A 19,660-nucleotide genomic window follows, 5' to 3' on the forward strand; every position below is an offset into this window, starting at 1 on the left:
GTATCAGCCAATTGAGGGCGCTGTTGTTATGCACCACAAAAATTGTGTACGTGAGTGTGATCACTCGTCACGCGAAGCCGAAGAAGGGATGATGTAATAAAATCGGATATATTTTGATAAGATTGTTCTCTTTTGCACTTATTCTTCGTTTTGGTAAGGCATGAAAATATTTCTTTCCATAAATTGGTTTAGGCCTATATAAAGGTACAACTATAGAAATGAGTAGTTATCAAATACATGTGGGGAAACATGATTGATTGGCTTTAAAATTGTTTTTGCTCTCCATTACTAGGCCAAATAAAAAAAAAAACATGTTTACGTCCTGCCTTTTTAAAGAAAAGGAAGGAGGAGGCCCTTTTTTCCCTTATTTTATTTGCTTCCAAAATGGCCGCCCGACCGGGCTAGTTTCAAAGATTCCTTACAGTTCTCACTCTCTGAGGTGCAAGATGAGCCAAAAAAAAGGTTTTTTTTCTGTTTCGAAAGTCAAAGTAGTGTCACTGATGCAACATTCTTTCCACCGTTTATCGCTGGGTTTCCCAAGCTACTCTTTATTACAATTAAACAACTATGGTATTCATTTCATCTCTATTGTTTGAATGCTGTTGTTTTTATTTGTCAATTTTAAAAACTAAACATGCTGAAGTGATCTTTCTCTCACAAATTCCGAACTAACCAGTTGCTCATACTTGTCATGGCACTTTTACTATTTCTTTTCTTGCAGGAGCTTTGTCTTATTAACCTCATTAACTTTCCATTGATAGTTTCACGTTTTAGTTAAATTATTGACAATGTGATGTGGAATTTGCAGAGAAATTTACACTGTGATCAGGTGATCACTACTCTAGTGGTGATATTGTTTCTGTCATGTCTGTTAGTCAGTGTTACGCCTAAACTATACCATTGATTGACCCAAATATGTAGCCTATATTTGGGATGGTTCTTGCTTGGGAAACCCCAGATCCGATGCTCATCAGGAATTTGTCGATATGTCAAATTCGTGACATGCCTGATGACATGGATGAGCGTTGGAGCTGGGGTTTCGCAAACTAGGATGATTCCATTGTTTGGTTGTAATGTATCTCTTTAACGGTTTCGAGTCAACTCGGTCCCAAACCAACTCGGTCGGAGTCAACTCGGTCCATGTCAACTCGATTGCAGGTCAACTCGGCCCTGAGTCAACTCGGTCCCAAGTCAACTCGGTCCCACATCAACTTGGTGCCACGTCAACTTGGTCCCAGGTCAACTGTGAAATTTAAGGGAAAAAGCCCTAGCAAGGCACTACCGCACTAAAATCAAATTGTGTTATGTTAGGGCGTTTCAACAATACAAAAGACTCTTAACATTATCCGACCTTTGTTGGCGTGCATTTAGATTTTTTCCGTAGGGACCGAGTTAACTTGGATATGAGATGAATTGGGACCGAGTTGACCTGGGACCAAGTTGACTTGGGACTGAGTTGACCTGGGACCGAGGTCACCTGGGGCCGAGATGGTTTGGGACCGAGTTTACCCGAACCCTCTCTAACATGTCTAAAAACTAACACCTCCATTGGCAGTAATATTGCTTTGAGTTATCAAAACATGGGGTGATTATCGTGTGCACATTGTACTTGTGTAGTAATTCTGAAGTCCTTCTAAATGCAAAAGGGCATTTAAATGGGAGGAATAGGGGCTCTTTGAAGTTTGATGGTACTTCAGTGAAGTCACAATTTGAATAGAGTTTATGTGTTATGTGAATTTCCTGCCACTTTTAACCAGTTATTTGGGCCTCGTGTCCTTACTAACCACAGTTTTGTTTTCTGCACTTTTGTTGGCAGCTGTGTAAAAAGCACACGATGGAAACATTGCATGCAGTAACTGCATTGCAAGACTAGCTAACACTGACTGTTGAGTCATGAACTACACGAGGCTTAACTCCCATGATAGTCCTGATGAAGATCAGGATGGATCAGGCAAGCCCTCAGTGTAAGTTCCTTGCTCTGATTTACTAACATGTAGTTGGTGACACTTCTTTCTGCCTTTCATCTTTTCTGCTCAAAAATGGCACGTACTGTATGCAACTTACAAGTTAAAAATAATTGTTTTTGCATATTTGTACTGCTGCATAATTCAAAATGACTGCTGTTTCGTGTTGGGACCTGAAACTGGAATATCATATTCCAGTTTCAGTTTCACACTTATTTTTACAACATTAGCATTGGCTGGTGTTATTGAAACGATCAATATGACACTTATTTTAGAACTGGAGGAAGTAACCTTGCATACAAAAAAGTTACTGGTTCTTTTTTCCCGTGTACGGTGGAACAAGTAACCATAGTAAAAGAACTGTACAACCAGGAACTTCTTGCATTAAACATTACACCACAATTGTTAGTGCACATATGGCAGGAATATAGTGCATGTGGATTTGCAGAAACTGTGCAGTCACATCGCTGTTATGCATTTTAGATGTCGGTTTGATTTAAAGGTAGGCCCTATATGTAATATACAACATTTTACTTTTGCTGTAATTTTCAGAAATGGATGGATTTGGGGGGTTATAGCAAATAGTGTTACACTGACCTGTTTAAAGTTTGTGTGTTCTAGATGCTGGAAAAATCGCAATAAATAAAATGCTGTTCTTGTACTTTGTAGTCTGGTTTCCCTGACCCTACTTCAGACGAAACGGAGCAATTTATATTGTCAGGTCAGGGAATCAGCCCATTCATGGATGTGTAACCAATTGCAAACAAAATGTGGACTGATTAAATTTGGTAAATTAGGGGGAATTAAGTATTTGAAAAAAAGAGGCATTTTTTTTCCCAATGATGGTCGGCCGACCATCGTTGGAACTTTATACAAAAATTCCACTTTTCTTGAAAATGACAGCACACCAGGTGCCCTGATTTCACAGGATGCTTGAGACTATTATTCACTTACAGTCAAGTGAGGTGTTTCATAATAGTTTGGTAGTTTTTTTTTTTTTGCTGTCTGAAAATGTTTTTATTACCTTTAATTCCACTCTATTTTGATATTTTACAAACAACTCTGAAAATATTCAAAATCTTCAAAATTATTGGAACTTTTGTCATTACCTCGATGATGATGCACACTTAACAACCAGCTTAACAACCTGACTTGTGTTTATAACACAGCTTACATGTACATGCAAGGAAACATCTTAACAAAACTAAAATTTGGTCGGATATTTTAATTAACTAACATGCAATTACTGTACCAAGGATGGATTCGAAGTCTGACTGAAGGGGATCGCTAACCAATGTCAGTTTTGTCTGACTAATGTTAATTATTTACACATTACTGGAAAAATTTACACATTTCTGTAAGTTTTCTGAAATTACATCATGCAGTATTGGAGTCATTACTAAACATGTGGTCCCTGGATATGTAGACGTCAACACTTCAACACCCCTTCCCCCTTGAAAAAAAACTTTTAACCACCCTCTCTGGAAAAATTGTTAATCTGCCATGATGTACACTCTTTGTAACATCACTTTAGTTTCAAACGTGTGTAGAATGATATTTTGTTTTACCGCGCATAGTTGGCTTGAGCTGCACAATCGCACCATGGAGAGGGAGAAACTCATCAGCGGCAACGGTAACCCTAGTTACGGAGAAGGCGCCACATCTTTCGCTGACGACGACGATCTTCTAGATATCAGTACGGACACTGACGGGTCTGTCTCGTTCCTCGGGGGTTTATCCACACGCAGAAGACGCAGCGTAAACGGGACCGAAAATGGATCAGGTATAAATGCAACATAAGAAAAAACTACAATATTAACCCTAACCTTCACAAATTCTCCAAAATCCTCTTTGCAAAATGAGTGATTTTGCAGGATTGAGGCTATATGGCAAAAATGTGCGGCTGATTTCAGAGGATGCATTGTGTCAAGGTCTTAGGCCGGACCTTGTGTTGTTTATGCTCAGCCGTGCATAAATTTAGGCCTGGATTATACCTGAAATATACCGCACTGCTCCAAGATGTCACTGGCTCTGCCTCAACATATAGACAGTGATTGCTGGAGGAGTTTGCAGGATTGAGGCAGTGGTCACCCCTCCAAGGGCCACATTCAAGAAATAACAGAGGATTTTGGAGGATTGATGAGGCTGTATGCAACTTTTACATGGAGGCAGTTGGAGGATTTTGCAGGATTGAAGTTCCATCCTAGCAAAAATTGATCAAATTTGCATCAAATAGTTTTGTTTCTGTTCTGAAGCAGTACTTTAATATACCTTTATTTTGTAGAAACTTTGTCAATTCCAAGTGTACTAAATTTAAATTTTCTGTATTAGAAGGTGAATATTTCTGAAGTGGAAAAACATTTTTACAGGAATAGACTTCAGGAAATAATACTCACTGGGGAGGTAATGATTGTGTTTAAAAGGAAGAACATAACATGTTTTCTCTATGTATTTCTTTCTTTCTTTGTTAATTTTTAATACTTGTAGATTCTTATGAAGGAGGCACTGCCCCAGACCAGTATGAGGACTTCCACACCATCGATTGGGCCAGGGACATGCAGCGATATCGCAAGGAGCACAAGGCAGTGTCGCGACGCAGCTCCAGGTCAATCTGGGGTCGCCTCAAGGGGTCGTTTTACGCAGTCTCGGCGTGGGTGGTGGTCCTGCTGGTCGGCATCTTTGCTGGTATGCATGTATGATTGTATGTGACTGCATCATGACATTGTTGAGCTTGTGTTCTTGAGCTAGATACTTTACTACAATTGCTTTACTAAACACTGCATAAAAAGAAAGTCCATACTCATTCGAGGGGTCATAATTTTGAATCTGATCGTCTTATGATAACGACATTTATATAGACCTTTGGGGAATTTTGTGGGCTACATTTTGATACCCCGTTTGCTACCAAAGACTGTAAATCGTCCAAGATTGACAATGGTTTGTGAAAAATGATGCACTTTAAAAAATTGCAAATTTAAAGATTACGCAAGGAGAAATTGCTAATCGCAAACACACATGCCCGTAATTGGCTCCAAAGGGCGGGTAATTCAATTTCGCGTGCTCCAATGCATTCAAGCACTGTGCGGTATATATTCCTTGCCCTTTGATTCGGGCAGTGTAACATTGTCACGCAGCAGTTTCCACCTGCGTTCTCTTTAAATTTCCAATTTTTCAAACTGCATCATTTTTCATAAACAATTGTCAATGTTGGGACGATTTACAGTCTTTGGTAGCAAACAGGGTTATCAAGATATAGCTTACAACATTCCCCAAAGGTCTATGTAAATGACGTTATTCATAAGACGATCAGATTCAAAATTATGACCCCTCTTTTTTGTGGTGTTTACTTTACTATATGCGTGCACCTTATTATTTGTGCTAACGCAGGGGCATTTGCTGGAATCATTGACATTGGTGCAACCTGGCTGAGTGACATTAAGTTGGGCGTTTGCAAGGACGCTTTCTGGCTGAACTGGGAGCAGTGCTGCTGGGTGCAGAACAACACGCAGTTTGGCAATGAGGACGACATCCAGTGCCTGACGTGGTTCCAGTGGTACGAGCTGTTCGGCCTGCAGGACCCGCAGGACTGGCGGGCGTACCTCGTCTCGTACCTGATGTTTGTTGGCGCGGCTCTGCTCATGTCGGCATTGGCTGTGCTTCTAGTGCTGGCGTTTGCGCCGTACGCTTGTGGCTCTGGAATACCCGAAGTGAGTTGAGATTTTTTTCAGTGGGTAACTGCAACAGTACAATTGTCCCTGCAGTAGAAATTTGTTTCAATGAAATCCTTGTGTCATAATGGCCTTTATGTTTATTCCTTTAATTGTCTTTCCTTTTCTAAGGTATTTTTGAGAATTTTGTTGATTTTGATGCTATTGTGAATTTCCATAGAACATCTTTCCAATGCCAAATAGCGCTTCACAACATTGTCAATGTGTAGCATGGAAGTTCGTTTCCAGTCCCATTATTATATCAAGTAAATAAAAGATACCTTTTGGGGCTCGTATCAGGAGCTTGCAACACCATCACAGTGTCTTTATCAACTGGTGTTGTTGAGGCCCTCACGTGACCCGTCACATGACCAAGCTTGGTCTTGTGACCCGTCACGTGACCAAGTTTGGTCACAAGACAGGAGGCGGTCGTAAGCGTGGGCCAGCTTGTACCCTCCATCTCTGTCTCTACCATGATCTTAACATTGTCTACGGAGATGTTATGTCCTGGGGTGGATATATGTTCACCAACTGCTGTCAGGGGGGCTGACCTACTGGTGTGTTCTCTGTATCGGGTCTGCAGAGTGCGAGCTGTTTCACAGATATAAGTGTCTTTACAGCCATCACATGACATTCGGTATACAAGGCCACATTTCTTGAGGTCTAGAGTCTTGTCAATGTTCTCTTTGGTTGATACTTTAATTTGATGTGTTTTTGGCGGCTTTTTTTTGCCAACAGATCAAGACCATTCTGAGCGGCTTCATCATGCGTGGCTTCTTCGGCAAATGGACCCTACTGATCAAGAGCATCACCATGATCCTGGTGGTAGGGGCGGGGCTTAGCCTCGGCAAGGAGGGGCCGCTGGTCCACGTGGCCTGTTGCTGTGGAAACCTCTTCGCCCACCTCATCCCCAAATACGGCAAGAACGAGGCCAAGAAGAGAGAGGTACGAGAACTAGTCTTGACTCAAGCTGTAATGTTGGAGTTTTAAAGGGACTAGATAGATTTTTGGAGTACATCCGTTTGTATATATCTTGTGAGCTTTTTTAAAATTTAATTAATCATTTGTTTTCATTTTTGACAGATGCTATCTGCAGCTTCAGCAGCTGGGGTATCCGTTGCGTTTGGTGCTCCTATCGGTGGGGTGCTGTTCAGTTTAGAAGAGGTATGTTACGCAATATACTTGTGGATAGATGTGAACAAAATATCGAGAAAAAATACACAGAATCTCATATGGCAGTGTCAGCTTTCGTCATTGAAATAATAATAATATTGGGTTAAGGGGTTGCCTGGGTTAAGGGGTTGCCCTTCATTGCCATATATTTTTATAACCACTGTGCTGTCTTAGAGCTTGTGTGAAAAGATTCACAAGTTTACTCGGGTGGGACTCGAACCCACACCCACTTGCTGGTACAGATTAGGCGTGTACTGGTCGCCAATGCTGAAAAGCACTGGTAGTCGCTACCATCAATTTCTAAATTATCAACTTCTTGTCATGCTGCGACTAGTCATTCCACTATGCTGAACCTAGCGGTTACTTCAACTTACTTGCAACGTGACCCGAATATCGATCTTTGCCCCGCGAGTTATTAGTCGTACCGCGTTGCACTGCAAATCCGAAGCGACTACACAGTCCACTAATAGTGCTTGTGTAATGCAACACGCGCTGAAAGTCACACAGTGTGACTGCAGCAACACCCTGTATGCCCCGTTGTGCCATGTATTTGTAATAATGGTGTACGCACTGGCCTACCTGTACATCCTAACTATATCGCGACAGACATCGACAGAAGCAATTTTACGAATGTTAATAATGCAGTGGTTTCCGTGAAAGAAGAAATGAACCTCCATGTGTCACATTTTTATAATCACATTGCCAAAAAATTGGGCTACGAATATTGACCGTTAATGTGTTACTAGTCGCAACTAGTCGACTAGTCGTGAGTTTGTATTGTCATGCGAGTACAGATGTCTTGCCATTCAACTTCCAAGCTTTTCGTGTTCACCAGGCCACTTCGAAACTCGTATAGCACCATGCACTCCGAAACTCATATAGCACCATGCACTCCAATCATTGATTTCTGATTTGTTTATCCCCAGATAAGTTACTACTTTCCACTAAAGACCCTGTGGCGGTCCTTCTTCTGTGCAATGATAGCTGCCTTTGTCTTGCAAGCCATCAATCCGTTCGGCAACGACCATGCTGTCAAGTTTTACGTAGAGTACAACACCCCTTGGTACTTCTTTGAAATCGTTCCATTCATCCTGCTGGGCATATTTGGGGTGAGTCTTTTGTTTCTGTCTGTGGTAATTTTATAATTTTTTTTCTTTGAGTGCAAGTGATTGTTGACATAGTTGCCTTAATTCTAAATCGTACCATGTCCAAAATGTGTACACCATAGTGCTAGTTTATTTGGGGTGGTTTTTTTTAGGTAAAACTGTGATAGCCTCATCAGGAATTGAAGAACTTTTTTTTCTCGAAAATGTTTTCTTCCAAATGCAGGGACTTTACGGCGTTGTGTTCAACCGACTCAACTTGAAATGGTGCCAGCTTCGCATCACGTCCAAGCTGGGAAAGTACCCAATTACCGAGGTATGTCATTTCACGCTCTTAAGAGAGATTTTAGATGTGTTTTTAAGCTACCAAATTTTAATTTGCCAAAAAAAAGCAAACAAAATAAATTCAATACTTCACAAAAATTATTTGTAACAATACGTGAAGTTGTTTATGAAAATTTTGTAAATGGAGGCAAGATATGTGCAGTAATGTTATAGTCACGTGGTATGAGACGTGGTATATAGCGTGCTATATTTTATGGAAAACTTATTATGGGGGCTTATTTTGGTCATTTACTGGTGCGGAAAGGAGACCGGTGCCCTGTTTGACATTCAACGTTGAATGAAGTAGCCACTTATTCGACATTCACACTTCATGTACATGTACATACTAGTGTCGGCTACGTTAACGCAAACCACGTCAGGCAAAGAAAGATTTCATGCAAGACTTTCATGCCAGATGGCCACAGCTTATTGTGCACTCGCACTTGTTTTATTAGTGAAAGGGAGGCTTTACAATTCTTTTCAGTTATGAATTACTGTTGGTGAATGAAATAGAAGCCAGTTTTGTATTTTCAAAATTTCACATTTAAATCTTTGTAAATTGGTCTTATGCATTCAAGAATGTTTGAACAAAACATAACCATGATTAGAGTGTCTTCCCTGTTGAACTCAGGAGACCACAAACTAATGTCTTACCCCTAACCTCCCCAACTCCATCAAAACCCATCCCCCTTTTGGTGGATTTTGGGGGACTTGGTCCTGTAGGCCTGGTTGACCTAAATATTGATGGAGTTTGATGGACTTGGGCCTGGAGGCCTAAAGCAAAGCATGCATTGGAAGCAGTGTGATTGATGGATTTTGGCGGACTTGGTCCAGTACTTAGTAAAAGACAGTAGGGAGTTAGGGTTAAGGCAAGTTCTATTTTTATTACAACATAGGTGCTTCTGGTTGCCTTGGCAACGGCACTTCTCAGCTACCCAAATCCGTACTCCAGACTAAACACAAGCCAGCTGATAGCGGCTCTGTTCCGTGAATGCGGACCGCAAGATGCCATTGGATTCTGGTGAGTCCTTCGAATTGTCTTAAAACATAGATGACTGCTCAAGAGATCCCAATCGGCAGAATTTGAAAAATCTTGAGTAACAAATAAAGAACAAGCTAGCTCGGATCTTGTGTGCTATGCGCCCCTCGGGTGGTAAAAGCCGTGGGCCAACAAATTCATGTTCATGCATGAGTCACGTGATTGTGCCATGTAATTTCTGGAAAGAGTAGTGTGTTGAGTTTTAAAAACCCAGGGTTTTGACCTCAGTGACCGAATGATGACCTTTGACCCCAGTTTGGTCATGCGACATTTTGGGGCTGGGAAAGTTTGGTTGAAATCAGTCAAAATATGTAGGAGCAATAGGCAATGTCAATTTACTACTAACTAACAAACTAACGGAGAGACAAGATGATTTGTTGAGCTGCTACCCGCAGCTAAAAATCATGATTTCAATCCATTGTGTGCCATAAAAGTATTGTGGCGTGCCTCGAGGACTTTTGCACAATTCCGTATTTCTGTTCTCTATTGAGCTGAAGCAGTTTTATTTTTTTAAATAAATGTGATATTTCATCTTTTGCCCCAGTGAAAGAAAAATGTGTCAGCTCTCAAAAAGAAAAGATTGCATTTTGCCAACGTTTTGGTGTCAGACTTCAAGGCATTTATTTTGTTTGCACTGAGTATCACAGTTAAGGAGCTGTTTAAAAATTCTATATATTCTTGTATCATTACAGCGATTACAATCGTACTTACACCAGAACCGACCAGCACTGGTACCCATCTGCCGAGGCCCAGCCAGGGCTCATAGCTGCTATGTGGCAACTACCGTTAGCCATGATACTGCAAGGCATTCTCACTGTCTTTACCTTCGGGCTCAAGGTACAAACATAACTAATTCTTGGATCAGAAACCGTTTTCTAATCCATTAGACAGACCCAGCACTGTCTCATTTTGTGAATTCATCAGGTAATACAGGGTGAGATAAAAAAAAAGAAACCCAAATGGTGCCCCCAATTTTTTAAAGAATTTCTGCATGTGGTGTTTTCTAAATCTCGGATATGAAAGCCCAATTAATAAGTTTCTTTTAGTGAAAGAATCATTCTAATCGTTCATGTACTTTTCCAGTTATGGAATTTTGAACACAAACACCGTTTTTTAATCTTGTCCACGGATCACATTTAAGGTACGTGATATTTCAGTAAAAATTAAACCATGTCGTATCCTGAAAATGATATCAGAATAATGCCATAAGTCTCTGGGGTAGCCAAGTAGAAGGCAGGGCAAGACTATAAACTCTTGACATTGGAAGCAGCAGGCTTTTAAATAAATGTTATGATAAGTTCCAGTTATCATGGCATGATGAGAGTGTTCTGATGTGTTTTTTTGGTATGTGAATAGTTTCCATTTTGCCGAAATATCACTCACCTTTATTGTGATTCGTGGACAAGGTTAACAAACTGTGTTTGTGTTCAAAATTCCATAACTAGAAAAGCACATGAACGATTTGAATGATTTTTTCACTAAAAGAAAGCTTATTACTTGGGCTTTCATATCCTAGATTTGGAAAATGCTACATGCAGAAATTCTTTAAAAACTAGGGGGCATTATTTGGGTTTTCCTTGTTTGACTCGTCCTGTAGATACAGTGTGAGCATTGGTAACATGTATGTATTGACCTTTGAATTCAGTGACCTTGAATTCGGTGACCTTTGACCTTATTGACCTCATTGACCCCATTGACCTTTGACCTTGGCAGGTACCAGCTGGTCTGTTTATCCCTACAATGGCTGTAGGTGCAATAGGGGGACGCTTGATGGGGATAGCAATGGAGCAACTCGCAATGTGAGTAGTGGTCAGCTTTCCAACCAAATTCTCAAAATTCATGTGCCTTAAAAAAACACCCAAATGAAAAACTGTATAGACTTTCTTCTTTTGTTCACTTGTGCACCAGTTTAGTGCAGACTTCACAGATTTATGTAGTTTTAATCACCGTCTTTGTTATGCATACTAGAGCCAATTTTCACGACGTCATTCAACTATTACAGATCACCAGTAACCGAGGTGAAACGATGCATAACCATTGCATTTCGTGCTTGCACACACTCTTTAGGGCCTTTTACAAAAAACATGAAACACAGACATCAGACAGACATCAAACAGACAGACAGACATCAGACAACGTAGGATCTTGTCAAATATAGGATATCTGTCTTTGTGTGAACGGACAACTGGTTATAGGAACGAAATAACAATTTAACAAAATCTTGTTTACGAATTTTTCAGCGAACACCCTGACCTGTTGATATTCACCGGGTGTTTTGACAGCGGCAAGTGTATTACGCCGGGCCTGTATGCTATGGTAGGGGCTGCAGCCACACTGGGTGGAGTCACACGCATGACCAGTGAGTTTACGTCTGACCTTCAGATAAATTCAATATTCAATCATTTGCATTGCACGAAGATTGCCAGCTTTGCTGACTTAATTAAATAATTCAATTTGTGGTCATGATATAAAAAATGACATGCAAATGTCTTTTCCAGGGTCAATTCTTAAAGAAGTATAAATTTCATGCATACGACCATATGCTAAATCTTGAATATTTAAAAAGATGACCTAATACTATTGATTCAAAGTTGCATTTTAAAAACTAGAAACCTATCGGACAGTGTGTTTGTATGATGCGAAAACCCAAAATTGCTTGCAAATTCTTTTCCAGGGTCAATTCATAAAGAACTTTCAAATTAATGCATATAAACATTTGCCATAAACATGAATATTTAAGATATGATAGAATGCTATACTGGGCAATTCCACAAATTCAGACGTACATGTCAGACACTTTTATGAGCTGCTGTTGGAAAAGTGAATGTGAATCAACACTTATACGTGACATCTAATGAGCAGAAACCAATTACAGACCAAACTAAGGTACCACCACCTTAATGACCTTGTACATCATGTGGTCGGACGTACGCAGAAACATGAATTTTAAAAATTTGCATTTAAAAAACTAGAAACCCAGACACTGCCACAAAAACCCAAAGACTTCTGGGTTTTCTGTGTTTTTTGTTTGTGGGGGGAGGAAAGTTCCATGGAAAGACAAGTCTCTGGGGAAAAATAAGATTTGGAGAACAACCGGGATGATTTGCAGGGAGTGTAATGTACATTTAAACATACAACATTTGAGATGAAAGAATAATGTAAGATTGGGCCTTGATTCAATCAATATTTTGTGTCTGTATCCTGTTTGTTTTTCAGTTTCTCTAGTGGTCATCATGTTTGAGCTGACCGGTGGTCTGACATACATCGTTCCACTCATGATTGCGTGTATGGTCAGCAAGTGGGTGGCCGATGCATTCGGCAGGGATGGAATGTATCCTTTTCTTAGCTTTTGCAAATTTGGATTTTTGAACCTTAAGCAGAACTCTTAACCAAAGTGAAATTTTACTCAGACTGCATTTTACATGTCATCATCTGAAGTCCTTTTTTGTTTTATTTTGACAGCATTTAATCAAAAAATAATCCAAATAGTTTTCGGATTTTTGTCTTTGATACTACAGGTAAAGAAGGCTCGTCAAATCAATCCACTTTTTTCAATCTGGTACAATTTTTGTAAATTTGTCATACTACAACTTGCACTTAATTCTACTATAAAACTATTGTAATCAATCACTTATTCATGGATATAACATTTTCTCTTGTATTTATCCTTTAATTTTAAAACCTTAAGTAAATAAGTGAAGGATTTTTATTAGCAGTACTGATCCTTAACTGGTACCCAGCTATGACGGCCACATACATCTGAATGGTTATCCCTTCTTAGACGGCAAGCAGGAGTTCATGCGCACAACTCTGGCATACGATGTGATGTCCCCACGGTAACATAACATTTTCATTGCTATTAAGTTGTTTTTTTTAATTTAAATGATAACCATTGCAAATTCATGTGGTTTTAATTCTTATTTTGATTTTTTTTTTCTTTTTCAGGCGAACTGACCCTCCTCTCCTCACAATCACCATGGATACATCAACAGTTGAAGAACTAGGTGAGACATGGACATGGAGCTATATTAAATCACTAGAGCGCTAACTCCTCATTCTTCCACTCGGAAAATACTTTGAAGCCGTCCTGCGCATAGACATTTTGAATTCATGTGCGTGTTTGTAGAAAATAGTGAAATTAGATGAAGTGAATTTTGAAAGTGTACTCTAAATGCAATCAACTGAAGCGCGCCATGATGGTTAAAGGAAACGTCACGGCAAAAATCTTCTGATACGCGCACCGGTTTGCGTTATTTGCACAGAGCAAAATGAAACGCTCATTTACTGATCATGTGTTTAGGTTTTAGGCATATCGGCTTCGATAACGCACTTGTATAGAATACAAACGCAGATATGCAAACAGCCGTACAAAAGCCGTACACAATTTCGAGTATCCCATAGGTTTGTGCACAAGCATGGATGCGCCCAGCAGGCATCACTTTGTACATCAAGTCAGCGCTCTAGTAATTTATTAAAGCTCTTTGGGCATGGATAAATTTTCAACTGTTTTCTCTTAAGTCAATAGTTTGATCCTCAACGTTTCTTTTCTGTCAAGTCATCTTGGTGTTACTAGTTCATAACTAATGTTCAGAAACTTTCAGAAGTGGGGTTTTGAGACTTCGTGTTTACATTGCTTTCTTGTGTCCAGGAGCAAGCCACTTTATCGCAATTGCCTGTACTGTGAGGTCATATATTTTCTTTAAGAAAACATTTAAAGTTGCACATAAAATTGACAAAGAACTTTCATATTGTTTGAATTTCAGAAAACCTGACGACAGAAACACGGTTCAACACGTACCCGGTGATCGTGTCCAAAGACTCCCAGCGTCTGGTCGGTGTGGTGTACAGAAAAGAGCTCATCCATGCATTAAGTAAGTTCGGCGCATCCATGTTTGTACACAAACCTATGGAAAACCCAACATTTTGTACGGCTTTTGGTGTGACTGCGTTTGTATTCTATACAGGTGCGTTATCGAAGCCGATACGCCCAAAACTGAAACGCACGATCAGTGAATGAGCGTTTCATTTTGCGCTGCGCAAACAATGCAAATGTGTGCATGTACACGCTGCAGATGATTTGGGCCATGACGTTTTTTTTAACCATGACGCGCTTGTGTTATTTGTGTATGTTGTACTTGGCGCGTTGCATATAAAGTACACTTTCAAAATTCACTCCATCTACTTTCATTATGTTCTACAAACAGGCACATGAATTCAAAATGTCTGCGTGCAGGACGGATGAGGAGTTAGCTCTTTAGTAGTTTAATATAGTTCTATGGTCCTGTCACAGATAACGGGGATTGAACCAGGGATAAAAGGATGCTTTTCCTGACAGATGTTTGAATAGCATGTGACTTGACTTGAGAGTGAATGAGGCGTGATGAACTTGTGACTTGTGACCATGCGTTTAACTCAATCGTAATTCTTTCTTGTCTTGTTTTTCATGATCAGAGCAAGCCAGGAAGAACCAGACTGGCATCGTCAGCCAGTCCAAGGTCTACTTCACCCGGAAGGTCCCCAAGTTTCAAGTCCCTGGCATCCCGCAGCACCTCAGCTTGCTCAGTATCCTGGACGGTGTAAGTCTTACAGGGTCAAAACCTTGGACTCGTCTTGGCTTTGGGTTCAGGAGATTTTGGATACACAGATGAAGCCAAAGGCCGAGTCGAGGCCACGTTTTCAAAAATTCCTAAAAAAACTGTTTGATTCTTTTTAAAAAAAAGAACACGAGGTAGATAAAAAGGCTGGTTTACACTTTCAGGAGGTTGTTAAAAAGTGGGGGATGTGACACACATCCCTGCACTGTTTGTTGGCAAATTTGTACCATGTTGGCAGAAATGAAACACAAATAGGGGGGGGGGGGGGGGGGGGGAAAGCAGAGAATTAGTTCTAAAAGTAGATGTGAAGACCTTCATCTATAACTATATTTGTATCATTAGCAGCGCTCTCTAGTGTCAGCTGTCGGTGAATTTTCTAGTGGAGTAATGGAAATGTTATTGTTTCCAACAAATCAACAATCATAAAAGTAAGAATCGTTTTTTTCCTCCCTGTTGCAGAGTCCAGTGACTATCACTGACCAGACGCCCATGAGCACCGTTGTGGACATGTTCAAGAAACTCGGTATTAGAACGTGTCTTGTCACACATAACGGGTAAGTATCAAGTGAGAATGACATTTGAGAAACCCACTTTCTCCCATTTTCCAGTTAAACAACATTTGCTAATGCTATTAGACTTGTGATTTTGGGTACAATCTCCAGCCGCAAGACTTTCATTTGTCTTTATGACTTCAAATTGGCATTTTACCCTCACAAATACACTCTTGTGGTGGGAGACGGCTTATGCAAATTGTAGGGTGGGTAGCGCAGTTTCCTAAATGTATTTTAGAATGGCCAGGCTTGATTTCAGCTCAAGTTGACTTTCTTTATGCAACTGCAATTTTTACTTTTCACAAAATCTGTTATAGCTGTCTAATATTGACCGATAATTAATTGTTCAATGTCTTAAATATTTCTATTTTTGCATAACTTCTTCAAGGGCACTGCGTCATGAAATCCCCGAAAATGTCACGCTGTGGATTGTTTACTTATCCTATTTCGAACATCTGGTTGAAAGGAACCAACCTAATGTCTTACCGTTTAGGTCGTAAAAAACCCATTTGTTTCCTTTTCCTGTGGTTTTTCATGCAATGTACAATACACGTTGTGTGGCACATAAATATATTACACACAGCACGAAATGCACAAATGTGGGTTCTTACACGTCCGCAAAAGCGACCACTTTACAGCTGAAATCACAACTAGCACGAACAGCCCGATTTTTGGGGGTCTCAAAAGTGGACCCCGCAATTTGTTCTCGCACGAAATTACCCCAAAACACCTAGTTTCTAAAGGATGGTTGTGTGGTTGTTTATATCTTACTTTTGTTCAAAATGTGTTTGTAGCCCAAATGGTTGCTTTCCAGGACGCAGTGTCCCTTAGTATCAAATGCCCTTATGATCGTATCGTCACACCTGTTGTTTCGTGTTCACACTCTTTGCCAACAGACGGTTGCTTGGAATCATCAGCAAGAAAGACGTCCTGCGACACATCGCCGAGCTGGACCACCAGGACCCCGGTTCGACGTTCTTCCACTGAACAAACTCCGTCCAAATTTCCATAGTCCAAATTCCAATTCCAACAGAGACATGCCCTAGTTGTCTCCCATTTATTCTTAGCACCATGTGCTGTTTCCAATTTCTTCTACCAAACAAAATCTTCATTCTCTGAAGTGGGTGGCTGTGTTTCAGAGAAGTTCTACCTACCGTTGTTTGGGCGTTTATGAACTTTTCTTTGATTTTTCACTAACTTTTGTCATACTGAAAATTTTATATGTTAGTCAACAAGTTAACATTTTGTTGTCTGTGAAGGAAGTTCACAGTAATTTCTATGTGTATATTTCAGTACTTTAATTTGCAGCATTCACTCAAAGAGAAGTTGTGCTTGCAATACCTCTATATCATTTATTTAAAAAAAGGTTTGTTATATTATATACTAAGTATTATTTTTGATGTGGATTAGGTGGAATTTACCAAAAAAGTGACATTTCCCAAATTCATTCTTATTTCCATTTCATCATGCAAAGTTTAAAATAACACGAAATAAATATGTTGCAGGGTACTAAAAATTCCTCCTGCTTTAACTAACGATTTCCTTCAAAGGTTTATGCTCAGCAAAATGTAGTGTGTAATTAAGATAATTTATAGCTACGAGGTAAGTGGGCTGTGGGCTATGGGCTCTGTGCACAGGTACCCCTTCAACGGCCAGAAAAGGAGAGTTGGGGGTGGCCTAGACTGGTTCCCGATCCATCCACTGCGTATTTTGAATGATCCAAAGTTATTGGGGGCGAGGTTTAGTTCGGGAGCCTGACGCTCACCCGAAGACGCTGTAGCTAATAATAGCTTTGGCACATTCAGGAAGTCGTGCGTACTTCGCGCGCGAACCAGTACACTACACACATGCTGTGTATCCTGTCCACAGAGCTCTCAATAGTGGTAAAAATGCGCCCTCTTTTGTTGGCGCATAGAGCCAATAACCAAAGTAATGACATTATATTATGGAGAGAAATTCACTCCGCAAAATCTCAAAATTAAAATGTTGACTAACTTATGGAATAAACTTTCCCCTTTACTTTGGCAAAAAAAAAATGTTACAGATGATGTGCATCAATAGATAATTCTTTTGGCTTCACAAGTGACTTCTTGTTGGTGTTTTTTTTGGTGTTTTTTTTTAAATCAAACCATGTTTTCTGGCTCATGCTTATTGCTCATGTATTTGTTTACAAATAGTATTTCTGTAAGAGTACATGTAATTTTACATCTTTTCCATCAAAGCCAAAGTATGTCTGTATATCATGAGTGAAGCACTATATTTTATTTAACGATGGTTCAGTAAAACCAAACGGGGATAAACAATTAAAATTGTTTATGCTGACGTGTTGTTTTCGTTTGTACCATTTTATAGTGGGGCAGATAGGGGAAATATGTGGGGGAATTGTGCCTTTGATCGATGATACGAGCATGGCATTTGGCGAACAGTCGGAGTATGTCTTAAGAAAGATATTTGGCTATGTGGCCTTCGCAGATTTATCCTTTGAAAAAAATATTGGTAAAATATTAAGCAATTTTCAAAACGGCTGCCACTGCTTGTTATTCTACCTATATTTTTTTTTCCAAGGACAAATCTGCGATGGCCCTATAGCCAAATACCTTTCTCATGACATACTCTGACCGTGTGCCAAAGTCCATGCTTGTAAGTTGTATCATCAAACTTCAAAGGCACAATCCCATCACCTATCTGCCGTACCAATGAGTGAAGTAGACGTAAAAGCATGGGTCTATTTAGCCTTGCATAGGATATGCCGCCGATCGTTGACGCGTACGTATGGACAAATAATGACAAACGCCTTACCCAAGGGCGGATCCAGAACATAATTATTTTTTGGGGGGCCAAAAAAAAAATTGGTCCCCCAAAAAGTGGGTCAAAAAAATACGGCGTGGGGTTCGGGGCCCGCTTAAGGGCCCGAAAATTTTGTGCCAAAAAGTGTCCGCTAGCTGAGCTTGCGCAGTGGGCGCCAGACGCTATTTCAAGTTGGCACGTATGCTAAATAGTGTCCGGTGCCAAAGAGTGTCCGGGCGCGTGTACCGTACCGTGACGTCCGGCTGGATAGTATTTGGCTGACGTCATAGACGCATGACCAATCAGATCGCATTATGCTAATTGGCGGACACTGTTTGGCACCGGACGGTTTTTTGGAACGACACCGGACCATACTAAGGCCTAAAAAAAAAAAAAGTTATGTTGGCGTAACGGGCCAGAAAAAATAGGGTAGGTCGGTCGGGTTTTTTTTTTTTTTTTTTTTTTTTTTTTTTAAATCCCAGCAACGAAAATGACATTAAGCCGGTAGTAGTACACGATAACAAAAGAAAACAAGACTACTATTTGTATACTTTTAAACTCTGAGTGACATTTATTTCACTTTTTATGTCTTTCTTTTATAGTTTCTTGTTTTTGTGCAAATAAAAACAAAACTGTCAGATCGAGGAAAATTTAAGGAAGGCATGGTACATATCAAAGGTACATATCAAAAAGCGGAATCCAAAATCAGACAAAATGTTAGCCGTTTCATCTGGCATCGACATCTTTATATGGACCCGATTCTTCCTTGAAGTTTGTATGTTTAGCACGGTGTAACCCGCTTGTACACCATCGGCACAGCTCTGGGCGATTACCCCCAGCTCTAGACTCAAATTTATCCGCATTAAACGGTCGAAAATGACCGAAGATCCCCATTTGCCCTTGATGGAAACACTGTACGCTTCGGTACCGGGCGCCATGATGCGACGGCGTACGCGCGTAACCACGGGCCGGGGGCCGGCGCGGCGCGGCCGGGTCGTGTCGGCCGCCGGGATTACAGAATAGTTTACCATTTTTAGAATAAATATATATCAATTGTTATCGTGTTAAATAGTGAAAAATTAATTAAAATAATTTATATTATAATGAACTATTTTTTTTAACATGGAATAAATAGCGAAGTATTTTCAATAGTGTATGTAGCAGTTCGCGCCGTGCAACAGTCTAGGACGAGGCTATACATGTACTGTACACGTACATGTGCATCTATCATGCATGCATGGTGCATCGATCTCCGCACGCGCACTAGGCTAGGCCTGCGCGATCTTCTGCATGTTCGTTGTGTCATGGAGAGGAAGGTGCAAAACATTGTGCACTCCAAAGTTCCACGCGCGCTATCGTCATACAATTGAGGAGAAACGGTCAGAAATGGTTTCAAAACGTATTTAAAATTCATTTCT

At 40.3% G+C, this 19,660-nt stretch overlaps 1 protein-coding gene across 3 annotated transcripts; it reads left to right on the forward strand.

Moving 5' to 3' along the window:
* Positions 1-42: 42 nt before the first annotated feature.
* Positions 43-17,777, forward strand: LOC119728532 (H(+)/Cl(-) exchange transporter 4-like). Of its 3 annotated transcripts, XM_038200806.1 has the most exons (20): positions 48-153; positions 1,817-1,964; positions 3,542-3,747; positions 4,452-4,649; positions 5,352-5,671; positions 6,410-6,616; positions 6,755-6,835; positions 7,771-7,953; positions 8,174-8,263; positions 9,168-9,292; positions 10,003-10,147; positions 11,024-11,109; positions 11,551-11,669; positions 12,527-12,641; positions 13,051-13,146; positions 13,256-13,314; positions 14,074-14,181; positions 14,762-14,886; positions 15,364-15,458; positions 16,352-17,777. In XM_038200806.1, exons 2-20 carry the CDS (start codon positions 1,894-1,896, stop codon positions 16,440-16,442), a joined length of 2,520 nt encoding a protein of 839 aa, XP_038056734.1. In that variant the 5' UTR covers positions 48-153; positions 1,817-1,893; the 3' UTR covers positions 16,443-17,777. The 3 variants fall into 3 exon arrangements, with proteins under 3 accessions (XP_038056735.1, XP_038056734.1, XP_038056736.1); XM_038200807.1 differs by lacking the exon at positions 1,817-1,964 and having other exon boundaries at positions 43-153; XM_038200808.1 differs by lacking the exons at positions 48-153; positions 1,817-1,964 and adding an exon at positions 2,329-2,466.
* Positions 17,778-19,660: the final 1,883 nt, after the last annotated feature.

This window comes from Patiria miniata, unplaced genomic scaffold, assembly GCF_015706575.1.
Source record: "Patiria miniata isolate m_02_andy unplaced genomic scaffold, ASM1570657v1 HiC_scaffold_20, whole genome shotgun sequence".
NCBI lineage: Eukaryota > Metazoa > Echinodermata > Asteroidea > Valvatida > Asterinidae > Patiria > Patiria miniata.

What these genes read in the sequence shown, in the direction of transcription:
- LOC119728532 (XM_038200806.1), top strand. Translation starts at nt 1,894, where the DNA reads ATGAACTACACGAGGCTTAACTCCCATGATAGTCCTGATGAAGATCAG. An exon ending in TCTTTACCTTCGGGCTCAAG is followed by an intron (nt 10,148 to 11,023) that starts GTACAAACATAA and finishes TGACCTTGGCAG; the next exon opens with GTACCAGCTGGTCTGTTTAT. An exon ending in TACGATGTGATGTCCCCACG is followed by an intron (nt 13,147 to 13,255) that starts GTAACATAACAT and finishes TTTCTTTTTCAG; the next exon opens with GCGAACTGACCCTCCTCTCC.